At 52.0% G+C, this 19,472-nt stretch overlaps 4 protein-coding genes across 4 annotated transcripts; 3 read left to right on the top strand and 1 right to left on the bottom strand.

Moving 5' to 3' along the window:
* Positions 1 to 7,034: 7,034 nt before the first annotated feature.
* DSM5745_06995 (uncharacterized protein) lies at positions 7,035 to 8,927 on the top strand (the record flags this gene model as incomplete). Its single annotated transcript, XM_026749011.1, has 5 exons — positions 7,035 to 7,136; positions 7,187 to 7,391; positions 7,454 to 7,891; positions 8,030 to 8,209; positions 8,263 to 8,927. The coding sequence occupies 5 exons, from the start codon at positions 7,035 to 7,037 to the stop codon at positions 8,925 to 8,927; spliced, it is 1,590 nt and encodes a 529-aa protein (XP_026602101.1).
* A 1,375-nt stretch (positions 8,928 to 10,302) lies between these two features.
* On the top strand, positions 10,303 to 14,381 carry DSM5745_06994 (putative leucine permease transcriptional regulator (SAC3); the record flags this gene model as incomplete). Its single annotated transcript, XM_026749010.1, has 5 exons — positions 10,303 to 10,884; positions 10,934 to 11,113; positions 11,163 to 12,123; positions 12,293 to 13,318; positions 13,366 to 14,381. The coding sequence occupies 5 exons, from the start codon at positions 10,303 to 10,305 to the stop codon at positions 14,379 to 14,381; spliced, it is 3,765 nt and encodes a 1,254-aa protein (XP_026602100.1).
* A 1,041-nt stretch (positions 14,382 to 15,422) lies between these two features.
* On the bottom strand, positions 15,423 to 16,505 carry DSM5745_06993 (uncharacterized protein; the record flags this gene model as incomplete). The annotated part of the gene is made up of 1 exon (XM_026749009.1): positions 15,423 to 16,505. One exon carries the CDS (start codon positions 16,503 to 16,505, stop codon positions 15,423 to 15,425), a length of 1,083 nt encoding a protein of 360 aa, XP_026602099.1.
* A 1,641-nt stretch (positions 16,506 to 18,146) lies between these two features.
* DSM5745_06992 (putative protein N-terminal asparagine amidohydrolase) lies at positions 18,147 to 19,417 on the top strand (the record flags this gene model as incomplete). Its single annotated transcript, XM_026749008.1, has 2 exons — positions 18,147 to 18,330; positions 18,396 to 19,417. 2 exons carry the CDS (start codon positions 18,147 to 18,149, stop codon positions 19,415 to 19,417), a joined length of 1,206 nt encoding a protein of 401 aa, XP_026602098.1.
* Positions 19,418 to 19,472: the final 55 nt, after the last annotated feature.

Here is a 19,472-nt window from a genome sequence, read left to right as displayed (position 1 = left end):
AGGGCCTGGGGAATGGGGATATTCCGGCCTAGGAGAGAGCCATGATGATTAGCAGCTCACAGCTAGGTCAAACCTTCTTTCGTCGCAAAAAGTACAGCGCTATGGCGTCGGTTCGTCGTAGATCTCGCGAAACCCTAATGTTCGATCGGCGGGCTTGTTGGGAACTGTATCCATTTAGGTAAGGCAAGAAGTTAGAACGTAGTGCATAAAGCATAATTGCCTTACCATCCGCAAAACATTCGAAAAGCAGCGAATAGCGAGGCCCCGCACGGACGTTGAGACTCTCAACCAATGCCGACTCCGACTCGAAATCCCGGATATGCAGAACATGGACGCAAGTCACGCAACACCACGCACGAAAGATTCGAGATCGTACTCCGTATTCCATGCAAAATCCCGAGCCCACTGCCCACGACGGATTCTTCGAGTTCTACTGAACGCTCAGGCCCTGAGAGCCTCACTTTGACGACACTGAAACCGTCGCTTGGGCCCCAGATTCGGCAGCCGTGACAGGGATCCCACCCGTCCGTCTGGTTCTGGGTTCGTCCGATCGCCGTCCAGGATGTGCCAGAGCTTCTTCCCCAGGGGCCAGAACGCCAACGCAGTTATCGTTACGATGCTGGGGATGATTGGATCAACGGCTTCAAGGAGGCCTACGCGTAAACAAACTCATCTTAGCATGAACTCTATTCTGTATCTTTTGTTGTGAGGAGAGGATGTACGGTACCTTTGGTAGGCGTCCGAGCGTGCTCCGAGTACCTATGGTGGTTATGTCCAAGCGCGTCCCTGCGTCACGCCGAGCCAAGATGCAATGCGAAATCTTGTAGAATGAGCTATGACTGTGCGATGACCGAATGACACCGAGAAGAGGCGGCGGTCGAATGCCGGTCATAGACCCAGAGTCCAGACCTCTGGCGGCGCTGCGAGCATTGACAGAAGGCTTCTAGGGCGACAGCCACGGCTGCGATGGTCAGGCAATCATGATTCAGGAATGAAGAATCCCTTTTGACAGGTGATCGTTGGAGACGGCGGACCGGCCTCCCCGCGGCGCTAGGCTCCACTGATCAGAGAAATGGAAGCGGCAACTGCCAGTAGAATCAACCAGTGGGACTGACACTTGCCTGTTAGTGTCGAGGACTGGAAAGCTCCCATGATCCATCCGATCCAGCGGGCGGAAGGTGAAGAAATGGCAGCGGGCAAAGTACGGCCTTCTGTCATACTCATCGCGGGGTCGAGGCTCGGACGCTGTCTCACCAAGCTTGCTGACTGGCGCCGACTCGCGAGGCTCTGGCGTTCTCGTCTTTGTTTCATCCCGTCTTTTCGAGTCCAAGCTCCTGTCAGCCTGTCAGGGCATGTTTGGGGCGCTGATGCGGGCGCTCAGATCTCACAGGAGTGATGACCTGGGTGGGAACCTGTTCCTGAAAGCCAACCTTACAGTTCTCCGACTCCGAGCAGATGGCGATTTGGAATCTTGTTCGTTTTTCTTTGTCGGAGCCGGGAATTCGGACATTGGGGAGTCTAGATGACGCAAACTTAACCGTGACCATTCCCCAATCTGTAGAAGCGCCGTTGCGCATAAATCATACCAGAGGCAGGCGCTGACATCGGACTGCCTTAGCATGTTTGAAGACCAGGCAAATCAGGCTTCTTATTCAAGTCTTATGATCTCTCGACTCTACATTATTCATGTAGTGAACTGAACCGGTCATTGCTAAGAACTAGTGATCATGATCAGTGTGTCAGGTAAAGCCCCTATGATCTACGCTGGCGCGGGAGCGACGAAAATCTCCGCGGGTATCCGTCTACTTTATCGAAGTCGCAGTGGAGGCTGTGGAGCTGGAGCTGGCCTGCTGCTCATCAAACATTGTGGGCTCTAGAGTCCAAGTTGGATGCTCTCCGTGAAAACAGTGGCGTTGAGTCTCGTGGTTGCCACCCCCTAATAATGCTGAGGACCTGAGGTTTCCTGGAGACCAGGTTTCCGCCCCTTGGGCACCAATCTGATAACCCCCAGTCTGTCCGACTGTCAGTTGCCCAACTTTGGAGACGGAGACACTAGGATTTTAGATAGACAGGCTAGTAGGTCGGACCGTCATACAAGGCCAATGAGGACCATCGATTGCTAGTCTCGGATACGGCGGTTTGAATAAAGGCCAATGGCGCCAATGCTAGCTGGGCGCTAACTCGCGGTGACAAAAATAAAGTAGCCCAGAGATTAAGTTGGCAGCTTGCTGATCATCAAGACCGTCAGCTGTCAGTCCTGTCAGGGCATCGAGTCTTGTCCAATGATGGTTGTCAGATTAAACGGCACTGGAATTGCCTCCCCCATGTTCTGAGACAGACTGCCCCTGGCTCATCTGAGCTTCATCTCCTGTCCTTGCTTCATTTCGATTCCTTAATTTGCATCCGCGCTCCTCTATAGGTCTCGGCTGAATCGGGCGGCGATTAGGAGGCTCGTAGCGTATTGCGTATGGACCTGGGGGCTTTATCTATACTTCTATTTCGTACTTCCGAAGGTTTCATCAGACAAAGAGACGGCTTCTTGTAACGGTAGTTTGAACAACCCCGGCGGACGTAGCCCGGCGGAAATCGCGGCGCTCGGTCGGCTGTTTTCCAACGTGACTTGGCCAGTTATCGCTGAAAGCGAGGAGGGACGAGAGTTAATAATAGCGAGATTGAATGAAGTAATATCAGGGCAACCAGGGAGGGGCTTGTCAAGAGGTCAAAAGCCACGACGCGATATCATTCGTTGCCTTTCACGAGCCCAGGTTCATCATGTATAATTCATGTACGACGACGTAAGCCGGCATATACTGTACTTGGATCGAGATGTTTGACATTGTAGCGGTGAGATCTGCTCGCGAAGTTTCTGCAGCTACTCCAGGATGAGCAATACTGCGTCAAATGTACGCCTTCGACGCATGCAAGACTCGCGTACGGTTATTTCCCCATGCCACGTTATAGTGCTGGGACAATGCAAACATACATAATAGCGGGTAACACCCACGAGGTAGCGCCGCTGCACCGCAACGAAGGCACGAGGAACGGCCAATAAACCGTGCATGTCACCCGTCAGACAATGGACTATCATGGTCAATCATTGACTAAGGAGGGAGCTGTCAAAAAACGGCGTTGGCCTAGCCATGCAGCCAATTGGCACAATCACCACTTTCTCGTTTAGAAACTTGCTTGGAGACGAAGTATTTCAGCGCCGCTCCAAGTCTGCTCCACGAAAAGGACCATTAGTCAAAGCGCACAAAACTGGCTGTTTCGTGGATAGTGGTGGGAGAGCAGACATCACAAGCCCTTTACTAGCCTGATCCCGGATGACATTGGCGCAGACGAAAAGGGTGAGGCGATGATCGACTCGACTGGATCACTTTCTGGGGGCGGCCAAGCCACAGCGAAGATGATGCTGGGCAGCCTTCCTTTTTCTTGCTGATTCGGCGCTTCAAGGATAATGACAAATCCAAGTAAGAACCACGAACCTAAAAGTGGATATTGGTCATTGTGTCACAATCCTCAGAGCCAGATAGAGAGCTCTTGGTAGCCGTCGTTATGAGCGTTCGCCCCTGCTGCGGCAGCAGTCGTGGGCGTAGCAAATGTTTCAGGGATGTAAGCCGCTTCCTGTCATCATAGCTTATCTCAATGACTGGATACTGGGTCCCCTGTTTGACCAAGGCAGCGGGTGCCTTCTCCTCGGAATCCTTTAGATGTAGATAGATTTGAATCGTAGATAAGCTGGCGATATGGTCTGCAGATAGTGTGCGCGCTTGAGAATCCTTCGGTGCAAATGGGCCCGATTCATCCTGGCGTCATCCCGATTTCGGCAAGAGGAGGGGTAACGAGAGAAGCCAGGTGACCTCAACATTTTCCAAGCATCGCGGTCGAGATGGTGAGTGGAAGGGACAGAAATCGATTCTTGCCAATGAGTGTTAAAAGGTGGTTGTATGAGCTGGGATTGCGGGGCAGACGGTTGGCGGTTGCCCTCTCGCGGCATCCGCTTGGGCTGCGATTTCCACAGTCGCCCGTGTCTGGAGCCCACGTTCACAACCTGACAAGCACGATTTCCGGTGAGTGTCAGTGAGGCCAACTGCCGCTGGAGTCTCGGTAGTTGTTGTCTGAAGCAAGATGGAGGTCGGGATAGGAGCCTTACTACTGATTCCAGAGGACAGGTAAGTTTGCGTAGAAGGAATTAGCGCAGCAACAGAGATCTGTGTAACTTTGGATCCATAACGCTGGACAGACAACGCTTGTTGTCGAACCCATGCCGCTGGTATCATGATCGCCATTTGGCATCTCACTGACAGGCGCGCCCTCGGAGATGCAACTACCGGGAACAGCAACTCTCGGCCGGATGGCAGAATGGCTTGATGTCAATATCAAGCAAGCCCTGTATGATATAATGATCTTCATGTAGCGGTCCTGATGACTTCGCAGCCCCTACCCGTTTGGTTCACTTCTCTCCCTTTTCGCACCTTACTATGTGTAGATAATGCAGAGGCTAGACCTGCAAAACCGAGGCGTTAGCGAGCGCCATAGCCCCTGCGGGATCATCTACCCTGCTCCTTCTCCCACCCCGGCCTTTGTTATACACTCTCCTATTCTTGCTAGGGTGGCCCGGTGGATGGTGGGCGCACGGGTTGTACCCAGCGAGCTGGTAACGCCGGAGAATTATATATTGAGCCCTGTCTAGCCAAGAAAGTATCGTTGCCCCATTCTTTGTATACGGGCTTCGAAGGATTCTCGAGACCTTCCATGAAGTCGGCTTTGACCGAGGATACCGATGGCGGTGGTGGCAGTGACATTAACAACCACCGATGCAAGCAAAGCCATACTCATCTACACCCAAATGTATGCAGCCCTTGGCATGTCTCATGAACACACTAACTCTAGGCTCGGCCCCCTCCAGCTGGGCTGGGTTGGATCTAGTTTTGAAGCCGATCGCATCCGGTAGAGGTACTTTCTGTCTTGTGTGTTGGACTTCTGCCTACATCGTCGTAACGCACGGAGTACTCAATATATGAGGGGAACGGTGGGACGGTCCTGAGATATGCGGCCTGTGCGTGATCGCGTTGCTCCTTGCTACAGGTCGCACAAATGCAAGCCAACCGAGACGCCAGATGGGGTTGGAGTGGGCATTGACCACGGACTGACCTGACAGAAGTACGCTTGACGAAGCAAGGGTCAGGGATGTCGTACCTATACGATGACAAGGTACGAAAGAGTTGCGACACCGGCCAGAAAGTCCGCCAGGAACCATCGTCGATTGAACCCCAAGCCAGGGTACGCTAGATCCTCCCGGATGTGCTAGTTCATACCCGCGGCGGTGCTAGAGTACTGTTCGTAAGTCAGATAAATTAACTTGATGAGCAGATACGTACGTAAAGAGGTCCAAGTGCCTAGTCGTATGGAGGAGCAGGTCAAGTGGAGGGTGTGGGCTATTCTGCACGATCACGGAGTATATTTTGTTTGTCTTGGGAAAAACGACCCTCAGGCGCAGAGTTTCTCCATTCTTGACCATCCCCAATGTGATGATGGAAGATAGCTGAGCGAGGCTAATCGCGGTAAAAACAAAAGTCCTGCCTCAAGGCAAATGGGATGGTGGCACTGGACGCGGAGAGAATATCCTGAGGTCAAGCGAGAGAGGCTGTTGGTGCTCCACTAGCGACTGGACTAGCCCAGTGTTCTTTTGTTCAAACAAAGGACTTTCACTTTGTCATTTGCGCATGATTAGGGGGTCAAGCGTTCCACCGCAATATCAGACAGCATTCATGATGTTTTGGAGCTTAGAGAACTGGACATCATCAAAAACTACTGAGAAGTAAGTACTGAGTCCATACAGAGTAGATCAGAGACCGGACTGGGGAAGCGACTATTGGAGGCAGATCTACAGCCGTGTGGGCTGCGGTGCAAAAAGCAAAAACAAGCTATGATCCATTCCAGAAATCCAGCTAAAAAGCCCAAAGCAGATTTATTTAATCTGGAAAATCACAAAAAGCAAAATTCCAAATTCCCACTCTGATGGACGAGCGTCTACTGAAGACATGCAGTGCCGCTTAGCTGTGTTTCGGCTTCGTCCATGCAAATTGTCAGGGATCACCCATGTTGCTGGAATTGCTGGGCTTCCCGATTCGGGATCGCTTCACTGACGCTGGTTCTTTTGTAAATCGACGATGGGGGTGCTCTTTTCTTGCATTCGCGCTGCACCTGAAAAGCCATGAAAAAGCCATCTGCTCCCCCCGTCAACGGGCCAGTCCGGTCTTTTTGTCTCCCATCTATCTACAAGTTTGTCAAGTTATAAGATCCCCAAGCTTCCCTCATTGGTTTCTCCTTTCTTCACCATCGACTCTTTCCCTCGTCATTACAGATCCTCCTATACGCTCCAGTACCAGGAACTCTGCTATACATACTGCCGTGTCACCTTTCCTGTTGATCGCGCGGTCCCAGTCAACGAAGACGGCGTCTACTTCCAGCCCCAGTACCCCAGGACCTCGAACGCAGCCCGGTCTGTGACACTCGGATACCTACAGCCTGCAGCTCTCTTCACATATCCTTCACATAACCCCGCCCTCGACCCTCTGATCGCCCGTCTTACTCGGCCCATCCCTCAAGACTCGAGACCTGGTAAGCAGCCAGTCCCTCTTCCTTATTTCCGCCGATTCATCATCCACTCTGTTTGCTGGATGCTTTGGGAAGCCTGCTCTGGTATACATCTCCGACAACTGCCATAGCCGTTGAACTGGAGTGATACCCTGCCGCCTGCCCTCGCCTAGCATTCTGTGCTAACATGGAATGCCCTTGCCAGATTGGTAGAACTGCAGCTCGAAGCCAAACACTCGTTCTCTCGGCCTAGACGCTCTTTCTCACTCGAGAGACTACAGTACATACGCTCGCCCATCACACTCGCTACTATACGCCCTGACGACTATCCATATGCTCTAGATCTTTCTGGCTCTGTGATATCTTGATAGCAGATCCATTATCTTTATCCTGCATTCTTAGCCTTCGAAGAGCTTAAACTTATTGACAGCACCATGGTTGTCAATACACCTGTTTGCGCATCGGGCCTCCCAGGAGGGTTGAAGCGGCCGTTGTCATCCTTACAAGATGACTGTGCTGGCTGGGCCAGCCCAATGGTTAGTAAAGACGACAAGGCTTTGGGCCATGAGCTAATGTGGGCTTGCAGCACATGGGGGCTCCGCTACGCCCATCCCTTTGTCTTCCATTCGAGCACTATGCCTTGATCTACTATGACAACACGGGCAAGATCGAAGTCGAGGAATCACCATCTATCCGAGAGCAGAACCGCTCTGTCATCACACACGAAGTCCGCGAGAGGTTTCGTGACATGATCGGACCGAAGATTGGATACCAGAAGCCACTACTACGCCGTATGTACTTCCAAGAAACCAGTCTTACATACCGAGTCACTGTGACTTATGATAAGCCTTAGGTGCCTCTGCTGGCTCTCACGCATACGGACATGCCCATGATATGGCACCGCCACGTCTTGTTAAACGACGCAAAGCTTCAGCTCAAGACCATGCCCCTCAACTAGCCTTTGGCGAACGCTTCCCCCCGGAGCCTGTTCCACAGATACCCTCACCCTCCAGCAACCACAGAGTGATTCTGAAGGCTGGCGACACCGCAAGGATCACCGAGTTCTACAAGCTCGCATTCGAGAACCTGCAGCAGGTAAACTGCCGTTACCTGGGTAAGGAGTTCATCAAGGACATTGAGCCGAAGAAACAAGTCAACCACCCATACAAAGGAAACAAAAAGAACGGGAAAAGGCTCTCGGATGAGGAGAGCGATCCAGAGTTGACAAAACCAGACTGGTGGCCACAGTTCGGGGTCCCTCATAAAGAACCCGACCATCTGAAGAAAGAGCGTAAGTCTGCCCCAAATGGTGGTCCACAGGCGTCAGACACTTGTCACAACTATTAGCACAAAGTGTCTATCACCTGTAGACCACCAATCATCCAACGACTTCCTTCCTCGCATGCAAGAATACTTACCAGTTTCATAGCGCGTCTCCGTCTTCTGATCCATATCATCCGCAAATTTTCACCCGACAGGCTGCTAATGGTCGCGAACGAGCACAAGAGGAAGCTCAAACCTGAAGATGCCTTCGAAGACAAAATGGACATTATCAGAGAAATATTCAAGGTCAGGAAAATGGAAGAGAAATTTGAGCGCGGAGAAGTTGGTGAGTCCCCCTGATCTCTATACCTTTAAGCACCGGGCCTGACCAGAGTATAGCCGGGGACCATGGGGTGTACGTTCGCCAGTACGAGACACCCGGTAAGGGCTCGAAAGACAACGAGTCGGTTATTAGCGACACAGAGCCCAAGCGTGAGGCTGACGACCTTGACGATGCTGAAGACGAACCATTTACCACAGCCTCCGAAGCGGACAACCTGCCATCATTCGCGTCGGTTAATCCTCTAGCCCTACAGCAGCCACGTCCCTTCGGCATGAGCAATGATCCGTTCCCCTTGAACGAGTCTTTGAGCTTCCAGGACCCGTCAAGGCAGGCTCGCCCGTACTATACGACCGCTGCCGAGTACGCGGATGATTACTCGCCACAATCTGTCTTGCGACCTACAGCTACTGACCTTGTCGGCCCTGAAGAGCACACCGAGGCCTTCGAATACCTGAATCACACCCCTTTCACAACTTCTGCTATCTCTGAACACCAGCACCGACCTCTCTCTATGCAGCAAGCCAGCCACTACGAGACCTGGACACAGTTCCGCCCTAACCTCTACAACTCAATGGAGTACGGGGCCTCTCCAACCCTCGCCCAGAACGCGATGCACTACCCGATAGCACTGGGTTCCTCTCAAGCTGAAATAGCACACGGCCTACCTGACCCGAGCCGTGACCGACCATCATCCTGGGCCTCGCTCAACAAGTCTTTCTAGGTCGACCAATGGGCTTTCGATATGACATGCCCTGTTCGAACGACTTATGAATCATGCCAACGAATACCACACTTTGATTCTGCTGCCTTGTTTCCCATTAGCTTGCAGCTTCTTTCTGAGGATTATGCCCTCCCTATGAGCCAACAGATGCATCCGCACGTCGTTGTTACACATTTGTTTACCTTTTCTTGGACATTGTGATTTCCCTTCAGGGTACATATGCATTGCTTTTCGTTCTCTGTCTCTATTTGTTTGTCGTATTTTGTCTTTTTATCACGCCCCGTCCCTACACAAAACGAACGTCCTTGGGGGATTGACTGCGCTTTAGCCTGGGCAGCACGCTGTGCTGAAAAATTTCTTATGTTGTTTGTCTACTTTTGAGTTTAATCTGGGCTCTATTGTTTGATAGATGATTTGAAGCGGGCGCGCATGTGGCGAAGGTGGCTGTCTGATCTCGGTACCTTGTATAGTGATGAGGATTTGGTGCATATAGTGAAGGGGTGATATATAGCACATATCAATGAAAATGATATTTTTCAACTTAGTTTGGAGCTCCCACTCATTGTTGTGAAGTTTGGGAGATTGTTATGGTGCGGCTAAAATGCTAAAATTAACCGTGCGGCTAGTGGCTAGGCTCAGTACAGTACGGTAAAGCGGCATGAGTCTGGTAAAGCGGCATGAGTCTGGTCACGTTCTCCCTTCTACGTTCTCCGGGGATCATTCACCACTGACCAGAAGTGAAGGACAAAGCTTCAACGGATCTCCCCAAACTATTGCCCACCGACCATTAAAAGGGTCATCAGCATTCGCCCAAAGACTTGCATTCGTCTGATCCATTGTCCCTCGAATGTTTAAGCAATCGTCGCAACTCGCATCGATTCTCGAGTCACTTCCATCCGTGTTCTCCTCGCCGACATCATCGCAAAGCACGGAACACAGCTCGCGACAGCCATTTCTATCATCCCACGCGGTTGTCGAACCCTGTATCCCGGTACAAACTACCACTCATAGGTAGCCTACAAAGTCGATACATTTGTCAAGGTACAGCGTCATCACCGGTCTCCTTGCGCTCCATCGTTCCACCGCTTCCTTCCCTCCGCTCTTCGATGCCAATTGAACCCACGGCGTCATGATACTATTATACACTCGACGGACATGGGCTGACTCTCATTATGCGCCTGCCAACGATCGCGGTGGATAGCAATTCTAGGACTATTCTTCATCGACTTTATCAATCAGCGTTCAACACCGCGAAGCCAGAATTCGGAGGCCGAAACAACCTCAACCATTCGCAACATTGGCGTGATACAATACCACCTGAATAATCTTCCAAGGGGTCGGCTTCCTTTGCCGCTCCTCCGCCACTTGTGGTAGTATGGCCACTCCCGCGAACCCGTTCGCTGCGCTTCATCAGAACCAGACAGACGGAGCAGCAACCTCAACAGGGCGCGGACGTGGCGGGCCTTTCAGGGGAGCTACGCCTTTCCAGCCGAGAGGAGGGTCAGCGAGAGGAGGGTCAACTTTTCCACCCCGAGGCGGCAGCTCCAATGTTCCGACCGTTCGAGGCCGAGGCCGCGGCCGCGGACGAGGAGCTCCCCCTGCGACAAGAGCTGGTCGGGGTGCCAGAGGCGCGGGCGCACCAAGCAATACATGGCGCGCGAATAAATCAGAACAACCATCCACATCTACGCCCTCGGTTTCTTCGCCTTTCGCACAGCTGAATCAGAATCAACCATCAGCCTCGCCGGCCACTGCGCCGACTCCACAACAGAAACCGGCATTCTCAGGATTTGGACGAGCGTCACCAACACCATTCGAAGCGCCGTCAAATCGTGGTGGCGCTGCTTCCATCGCTAGAGCCCCTCCGCAACCGAGGCCGACAAATGGAGTAACTGCGACCAACGTCCCTGTGGAGGATGCCTCTGCTATGGGTAATTACACCGATCGATATGAACAGGTTTGTCTCATCGCGATGTAAACTGTACTCTCTATTGATACCTCAACAGCTCAAAGTCGACCGCGCCAGGCAAAGGGAGCAAGCCATCAAAGCCGGCCAAATGGCTGACCCAAATCAGCCAATGTCACTAAACAAAGCAATCACGCCCGTGGGGACTTGCACAAGCATGTGCCCTGAGTTTGAAAGGGCTGAGCGGATTGTTCAGAAGATGGTTGATAAGAGTGAAAAGGTTTGTAGCCTAACCTTGTTGATTGCTTACAAGCACTAACCATCTATAGTATCTCCACCCCGCGACGAATACGCTACAAAACATGGAGGCGAAGATGCTTAAACGATTCAGGCGGTCCGCTGCTGGATATGATGAGCAACTGCCTTCTGACATTAGAACACCCGGCACCCTGCTCCAGTCAATGAATTACCTGACGCGGCACGTTATTGGCAGCTCGGAACCCTTGGGGATTATCCACAAATTCGTTTGGGACCGGACTCGATCGATTAGAAATGACTTCTCAGTTCAGCAGGTGACCCAGGAGGCGGACGTGAAAATTGCCGTAACATGCCTTGAAAGGATTGCTCGATTCCATATCATGTCTCTCCACCTGCTCTCGAGCCCTGCGAATGAAGAGCCGTTCGACCGACATCAGGAACGCGAACAATTGAACAATACCATGCTTTCGTTGATGTACTACTACGATGATAACAGAGGCCGGATAACATTCCCCAACGAGGACGAGTTCCGCGCCTACTATATCATCTTCTCGATTCACGACCAGCGCCCTGACTTGGAAGCTCGCGTCCAGAAATGGCCCCCCGAGTTAAGGAACGCGCCGCGTGTTCGGGTGGCTTTGGAGCTATTCGCCGCTGCTGGGAATACCTGGGAATACCAGGGTACTCTCGACGCCAAGCGGCCGAATGCGATTGCGCAGGGCTTCTATACGCGCTTCTTCAGTCTTGTCAACTCTCCCGGCGTATCCTACCTCATGGCCTGTGTGGCCGAGATTTATTTCAATCACATGCGCCAGACCGCCATTCGTTCAATCTGGAAAGGATACTGTCGCTACCCAGCATCTCAACAGCATAAAAATGAAGAGTGGACGGTCGATGAGCTGACAAGTGTTCTCTGCTTCGACGACGACGACCAGACAGTCCAATTCTGCGCAGATCAGGGATTAGAATTCGCCGAAAATGCTAACGGTGCCCTCTACCTCAACTGGGGCAGCCGACCTGTTGACTCTGTCGGTATGTTCTTTCGGCCACGGTCCTACCTATCGCTGCTCGTCTCGCTTTCTCATTCTGCTTTGAACTGCTTCTTTTTCTTCTTCAATTCAACCAATTCTTACTTAGCGTTCACTTGTTCACTTGCTCACTTGAAGCTCATACGCTACGTCTACTAACCATTCACTCACAGCCTTTCAACCTTCATCTGACCACTCTTTCTCTGAAAACTATGTAGAGTGGAAGCGTGCAGGTAGAAACTTGGAGGCTATTGTTCTTGGATTAAACATCAAAGAAGCTGCGACCCTGGGAATGGTCAATACGTCTTTCCTCCCATCACGCGCCTCTTCTCTTGCACCTGAAAAGCAGATGTCTATTGATAACAATGACTCTCTTTTCGTGAGTGAAGACGAGAATGAAAGCCCGACTTCTCAGCCACAGCTCACTACCACCAACACCACATCAACAGTTCCTAGCCCCGTCTTTGGCGGTATCTTGCAACCAACCGTGCTTCAACCGTCCACCAACTCCCAGCCCTTCTCGTCTCTTTTCCCTGCCGACAACGCAGCGGGCACTTCTGCACCCTCGTCTCCGTCTCTCAATCCCTTCGCGAAGCCTTTTTCGCCTTTCCCTTCCTCTCAGGCTCCTCAACCCAGCCAACCTGCTACCACTTCCTTGACTCCAGCCAGTGCCAGTCAGACTTCAAACATGTTTACAAATGCTGGCAGTTTAAATCCATTCGCTCCGAATCAGGATGAAAAACCGGCTACTCCTCCTGCCGCTACGCCAAGCATGTTCCCGACTACCTCTCAACCTAGCACATCTCAGACGCCACCACCTAGTCTGTTTCAGAACCCCCCAAACACAACAGCTTCTACTTCCTCTTCGTTCGGTACGACGCCATCACTATTTAGCGTCAAACCTGGTCAACCTACTGGGCCGACTACTCAACCTTTCAGTTCTCCCTTGTTTGCCGCTTCTCCATCCCCTCTCAGCTTTACACCTGAAAAACCTAGTGGCCAGTCTGCTGGACAGTCTCCCACGAGCATTTTTGACACCACTAAACCATCCCCTCAAGCTCAATCGCCGTCATTCAGTTTCAGCAAGCCGCCACAACCGGCTGTTCAGACGAGTACGCCGGAAATTCACAAACCACAGCCTACAGTTGAACCAGCTCCGCTATTTTCTCTGCAGTCTGATTCAAAGAAAGACAAGAAAGGTATGTGGCTAATAACAAAGCAATGACATCAACTGACGTTCTTGTAGAACCAAGCTCGATCTTTGCAACCCCTCCGGGACCAGAACCGACTGAGTCAATCTTCAATGCGCCCGCCGCATCGCCATTTGCCCGATCGGGTACACCCTCTCCTTTCGCGTCTCGGGCGGCTACTCCTACTCTCACAAACGGAAAACCATCAGAGGCGATACCCGTGTCTCAGACTGTTACTTCTCCGTCTAGGAACGGCATTGTAACGCAATCATCAACGTCTCAACCATCGATACCAGATACAGCGGAGCCACCTGCTGTTAGTGAACCGGTGATTCTCGCTCAGTCTGAGATCCTTCCGGGGGAGACACCAGCTGGCGATGCCTCGTCTACAGCATCTGACGAAGCCGAACAAGAAGCCAAGCAAAAAGCCGAGTGGAAGAGTTCGTTGTGGGAAGTTGCCGACCAAAGACGAAACATTGACTCGACACCACCCAGTCGAAAACGCGTCCACGAGGAGGAAACGCCAACTGAAAAATCTACTAAAGCAACCAAAGTGCAGAAACCGACGCCTCCCCGTCGCAAGTCGATGGCTCTTTCTTCTATGAAACCACTTCCCAAGCTCCCAATCCTCGAGCAAATCGAATCAATGATCGCCCGTAAACCCGCGGAACCGAAACCAGAACCCCCGAAACCAAGCCAAGTCGACGCAGACGATCTCCTGCTCTCAGCCGCACGTATAGCCGCAGAGTCTCTGAGAACCGGACCTCGGCTTCCAACCAGTGTCTCGGCAACTTACGACTCCTGGCGCTCCTCAATCAGCCCCGGGAGCAGATTCTCTTCCGTTGCCTTCTCCCGCAGCGAGTCACCTCAGCAGTCGCAGTCGGGTTTGAGCCAGTCGGGTATGAGCGGATACGAGGTTGCCTATGCACCCGATACAGAACTCGGACTGGGTCGCAGCATGTCTCGAACGGAGCAGCGGATCCGCATGACTGGGGCCAAGGGGCTAGCCTACAAACCTCTGAACCTCACACCGAAGAAGAAGAAGATGCGGCGCACGACGCCGAAGAAATAAGTGCGCGAGTTACACATAACCCTGTTTTGTATCTACTGTGGACGAACCCGTTATGTCGATCTAGGGGTATCCGCCTGTTTAGCATTTTCCATCGATACGCCCGTGTCTATCCTGTGGTCTCTTTTGGCATTGGCATTTACATTTTTTGTTTGTTTGCGTTCGCTACATTACTTACATTGCATTGCGCCTGGTGTTTGTGCTTGGGTTCGATAAATCTATCTATCTATCTTTTCTCTTGCTCTCATCAAGACTCTCCGTTGTCCCTCGTAAATACATATTTAGATGCTTCGATATGAGCTGATGGCCCATTATAATCCCTCTGAAGACTTCATGACTATTCAAGCGGTCAATAATAGTCACTAAGGTCCCAAGGTGAGTCGTTGGCTTATACATTTACCCACTACTCTCTTTGCTAAGCATGTATATGTTTGTAGAGGTCTCCTCTCTTCCTTTACCATTAGTAGTTTAGGCCACGGCCATCTACCATTTTTCCATGTGCATCTTTGTAATGCACGCTGGAGAATCATGGATTATAACCGTGGCGATGGCGAAGTCCGCTTGGCCTGCGCTCATTCTCTTGAACTACTGCAAGCTGGAGAGACGTGATCCATACCGACTACACTCAGCACGTCTAGCAGCTTTGGAAGGACTAGCGCAAAGCCGTAGGGAGGCTACGAATGATCGAAGTCGGTATGTTAGATTACAGGAAAAGCTTGGAAACAGGTAGGTGCTCGTCAGAGGAGCATGAGAAAGGTTTGATTGTCTACTAGAATATGGCTAGCATATGAAGCGAGATGCATATCAAATGTTCGTGAAGAGGTCCAAGATGTCGGCAAGCAGAATTCTGAATACTAAATTCCAGACCAAGCCTCCAAGAGCCATTGCCTATGTAAATATTATTCCGTCTGCCCACGGTCTATGTCACCAAGATACTACCAAAATGATGTCTTCGGATCAAGTGTTGAGAGTAGGCGGCGAAGAAACTCGAAGCCGTAGTGTGATGCGGCCGGCCATGGTACAGTTCACGTCTGCACATGCAGTTTACAAGTACCGAAGCGCTCTGGTGTCGATATCCTCCCATGAGAAGCCCAGCCCCTCAATGAACTTGTTCAGCTTTAGGCTGTTCTCGTACACGCTGTCACCACCGTAAAAGGTTGGGATGGGTTCATCGTCTGCCACTGGGTTGGTTATGCGTGCCTGATCAGCTAACCAATCAGCCGCGCGCTCAAAGGATGCTTTCGCCCGGGGTATGCGGGGGATCCGAAGGTCACCAGGTCTGGGTGGAGTAAGATCTGTAGAGAAGTCGGTTGGCAGCAGTGGAGGCTCTTCTGAGGAGGTGATGGCGGTCTCGAATGTAAGAGCTTCGATTTCCTCGCGGGAGATACCCCGAGGCCATTGGATGTTAGGATCATTCCTGGCCTTTTGGACGATATTCCACTCCCATTCTTTGCGCTCCTGGACCCAGGCTCGCTGTGTAGGTGCGAAATGAATCCGGGCAGCGGCCATGGCCTGTTCGTAAAGTCTGCAGCGGGTATGGTAGAGTCCTTCCCAGTACTGGTAGTCCTTGTCTCTATACTCGCTGTCAAACCACACATGCTTGTACTTAATGCGAGTACCGTCCCAGGCACACCACATCCACCGAGCGCCATTGGGGTTGGCGGGATTTGGCAGGAGGATTTTGAAACTCGCCTCGGTGAAGGCACGCACCGAAAAAGTGTCGTTGCTGTACAGGGGAGGACAATGGGGGGAGACCATGCCAACAACTTGCACCAGATGCTTATCAGCTTCTGTGGTGTCCATGAAGGGCTCTTCTGGAGGTCTTTTGATGTCAAAATTCAAGGGACCAGCGATGATCGGTCTGTTGGCAAAATTGGTGAATCTCAGCATTCGTCCTACAATCTCTTCTTCCTCGTCCTCACTTTCGTCTTCATCCATTTCGTGGGTTTGTGTTGTGGTCTCGGTTGTTCCCAGCTCTCGGACTTGCTCTTCGAGCTCGGCAATTTGCTCAGCTAGACTGGATTGCTGGGCATTGAGTGATTCCAGCATCTCAACCATTCGCTCATGGTCGGCACTTCCATCGGATACTAAGTCTGACGCCTCTCCTAAAGAGCTCGAGGAGCTCATCCTTGACAGACGAGAGGTTGATCAAAAGGGATAACCGGTTTCCTGTTGAAGATGGTCCTTGGACAAGCAGTTAGTCTCACAACATAGTATAAAGGTTAGTAGAGGTATGAGGATCGCCTTACCAGTCTCCAGGGTCTTCTGCGGGAAGTAGCTGATTTTCTCAATAAAAGAGAAAGAGAGAGAGAGACGGGGAGTTGGTGAAAATCGGATATAGTTGAGATCGGATAACACTGCAAGAGAAGAAAGACGACCACGTCCGGATTGGGGGTAAGATGGGAGGAATCAGACGGAGAGAAATCCGAGGGAGCAAGTCAAAGGCAAAGGTTGTTGATGACAGCAACACGCGGAGCACCAGGCCAACAGCGACTCCTTCCTGCTTCTGGTTCTTACTCGCGTCTGCTTCTACCTCTTACAACCATAGCCTACATTCCCATTCAAGCGCAAGACTGCTCTGTCAGCCTATAATATAGTACATAGTCTATACTCCAGTGCCCTGGCCCAAGAGCGCCGTACGCCCATGATCTCACTGACTCAAAGCACGGTGCCAATCACTACCCAGGTACACATCGAGAGGCACACTCAGATAACAACCGAGGAATAACCACTGGACCAATGCCCTAGCATCCTGACCGCGGAGCGTACACGCGACGACAAATCTTCCTCACCAGCGTACTATGTCCGAGACTAGGATGCTCGAGCAGTACTCATGCCATGTTAAAACAGGGCTGAGATACTGAGAACTAGATTCTGCCACAAAGGTGTGATCGATATTGATTTGGGACATGGTCGATTCATTTTTAATTTCAGAAATGGTCTGTTCGCTTGTGGATCGGGACATGGCCGGGTTATTTTATATTTGGATTAGAGGTAAGTTGATAGAGGGAGAGAAACCCAAGCGAGGAGGGCCATTCGGGAATCCAGGAGTGGCTATGTTCTGGCTAGAACTTAATGCAAGACACGATACCCGATGTGAGTTGACCGTGGTGGTAAATAGGGTAAAACAGACATTAACCAATGGCCATGCTGAGCTGATGCTCATCGAGTATGTTGCACTTGGATGGAGAGTGGAGGTGATCGCTTGCTAAGGACCAGTGCCCACTCCGCCCCCGGAAAAGCACATTTTCCGAAGCCTCGCTAACAGCCGCCTGTTGGGGTGCCTAAGGCTCTCACATGCAACATCTATCAAGTCCATCATTCACATCCAAACATCCAACTCAATCAATCCAACCCGGCTAGGGCCCTCACAAGATTGCACCCCTAATTTACACCCGTGCTGGGTTTCTTCAGCACAAACTCTGGTGTGTTTCCTCACCTAGCACTTCAGCGAGATTCCACTGCCTCACTGGCGCTACTGTTGGGAGATATCAAACCCGGTACCAAGCCCAGTATCAGTACCAGAATCTAAGACAGGGTCAAAAGAGGGCCCTCCATATTCGGACCATACGAGACTGGATCCAGAGGCTCAGAATCAGCGCACGTCTCAACAACGCCTCGTTGTTGTCCCCTGCTGCCTTTCGCGGCCTTCTTAGGTCTGGACGTGGTCCGAAGCCTGCACCTGCAGCTTCATCTACCCCTGGCTCTGCTTTTGGGCCGGGTTCTGCCTCTGGACTTGCATACATATCCCAGCCGAAACGCAAGGGAATGAGGATTGCGACGTTACAGATCGCCTCGAGGTTGGGCAATGTCGAGGGGAATATCAAGCGGGCTGATGAGCTGTTGAGTAAGGGGATAAGCATTCCCGACGGATTCGGAGGAGAGGGCGCAAGGGTTCGTGTCGAAGATGCGAAGCTAGATATTTTGGTCTTGTCTGAGCTGGCCCTGACAGGTAAGTCACTGTTATCTATCTATTATTCCATAACATGAATATGGGAGAGGTGCTGACGACACTAGGATACAACTTCCCCTCCCTGGAAGCCATAAAGCCATACCTTGAACCAGCAGGTCAAGGACCCTCAGCCGCCTGGGCCCGCAAGACAGCCAAACAGCTCGGCTGCAAAGTCTGCGTCGGGTACCCCGAGGTCGAGGTTACCAATAACAACGGACAGCGCGAAGAGAAATACTACAACTCCCTTCTCGTCCTCGACGAACAAGGAAACACCCTCCTAAACTACCGCAAGACCTTCCTCTACTACACCGACGAGACATGGGCCAGCGAAGGGTCCGCCGAGCTCGGATTCCACCAGCTCACGTTCCCGTCGCCAGGGGATAAAAGCCCCAGCTCATCAAAAGCCAAAGCCAGAGTCCGAGCCAGAGCCGACGGCGAAGCCGCAATCCTCCCACCCGCACCCGCAACGCAAAACAAAACAGGCAACGAAATCGCCACGTCCTTCGGCATCTGCATGGACATCAACCCCTACCGCTTCGAAGCACCCTACACAGCCTACGAATTCGCGCACCGCGTCCTCGACTCGAACTCCCAACTCGTCATCCTCTCAATGGCCTGGCTCACGCTGCTCAGCCGCGAGGAACTCGATGCCCTGGGCAACAAGCCCGAACTCGATACTTTCAACTACTGGGTCCAGCGATTCATGCCGCTGATCCGGAAACAGATGGGCCATGCCAGGAATGCTGATGCGAGTGTGGACGCAGATGCAGACGCAGAGACCGAGACCGAGAAGAATATCATCATCGTCTTTGCGAACCGCGCGGGTGAAGAGGATGGGGCGCCCTCGCCTGCTCGGTACGCGGGGACTAGTACGATCGTTGCTGTTTCTCAGCGGCAGCGGGGGGGTCCTGCAGGATTGGGAAGCAGTGGGTCGTCGTCAGATGATGAGATGGCGCGGGCTCCGCCCCTGGATGTTAAAATCCTCTGCTGGGATATGCTTGGTGCGACGGAGGAGGGGCTCTGTTTTGCAGATACGGCGGCTGATCCGAGGATGGTGTTTCAGTTGGTAAGGGCGGGGGATAGATAGAGAAAGATAATAATGTGATGAATGTTTCGAGTTATCCGTGCCGCTGCCCACTAGA

Source organism: Aspergillus mulundensis (assembly GCF_003369625.1).
Source record: "Aspergillus mulundensis strain DSM 5745 chromosome Unknown scaffold_7, whole genome shotgun sequence".
Classification (NCBI taxonomy): Eukaryota; Fungi; Ascomycota; class Eurotiomycetes; order Eurotiales; family Aspergillaceae; genus Aspergillus; species Aspergillus mulundensis.
Note: the sequence above shows the minus strand (reverse complement) of the source record. Positions and strands in the feature narration are given on the sequence as shown.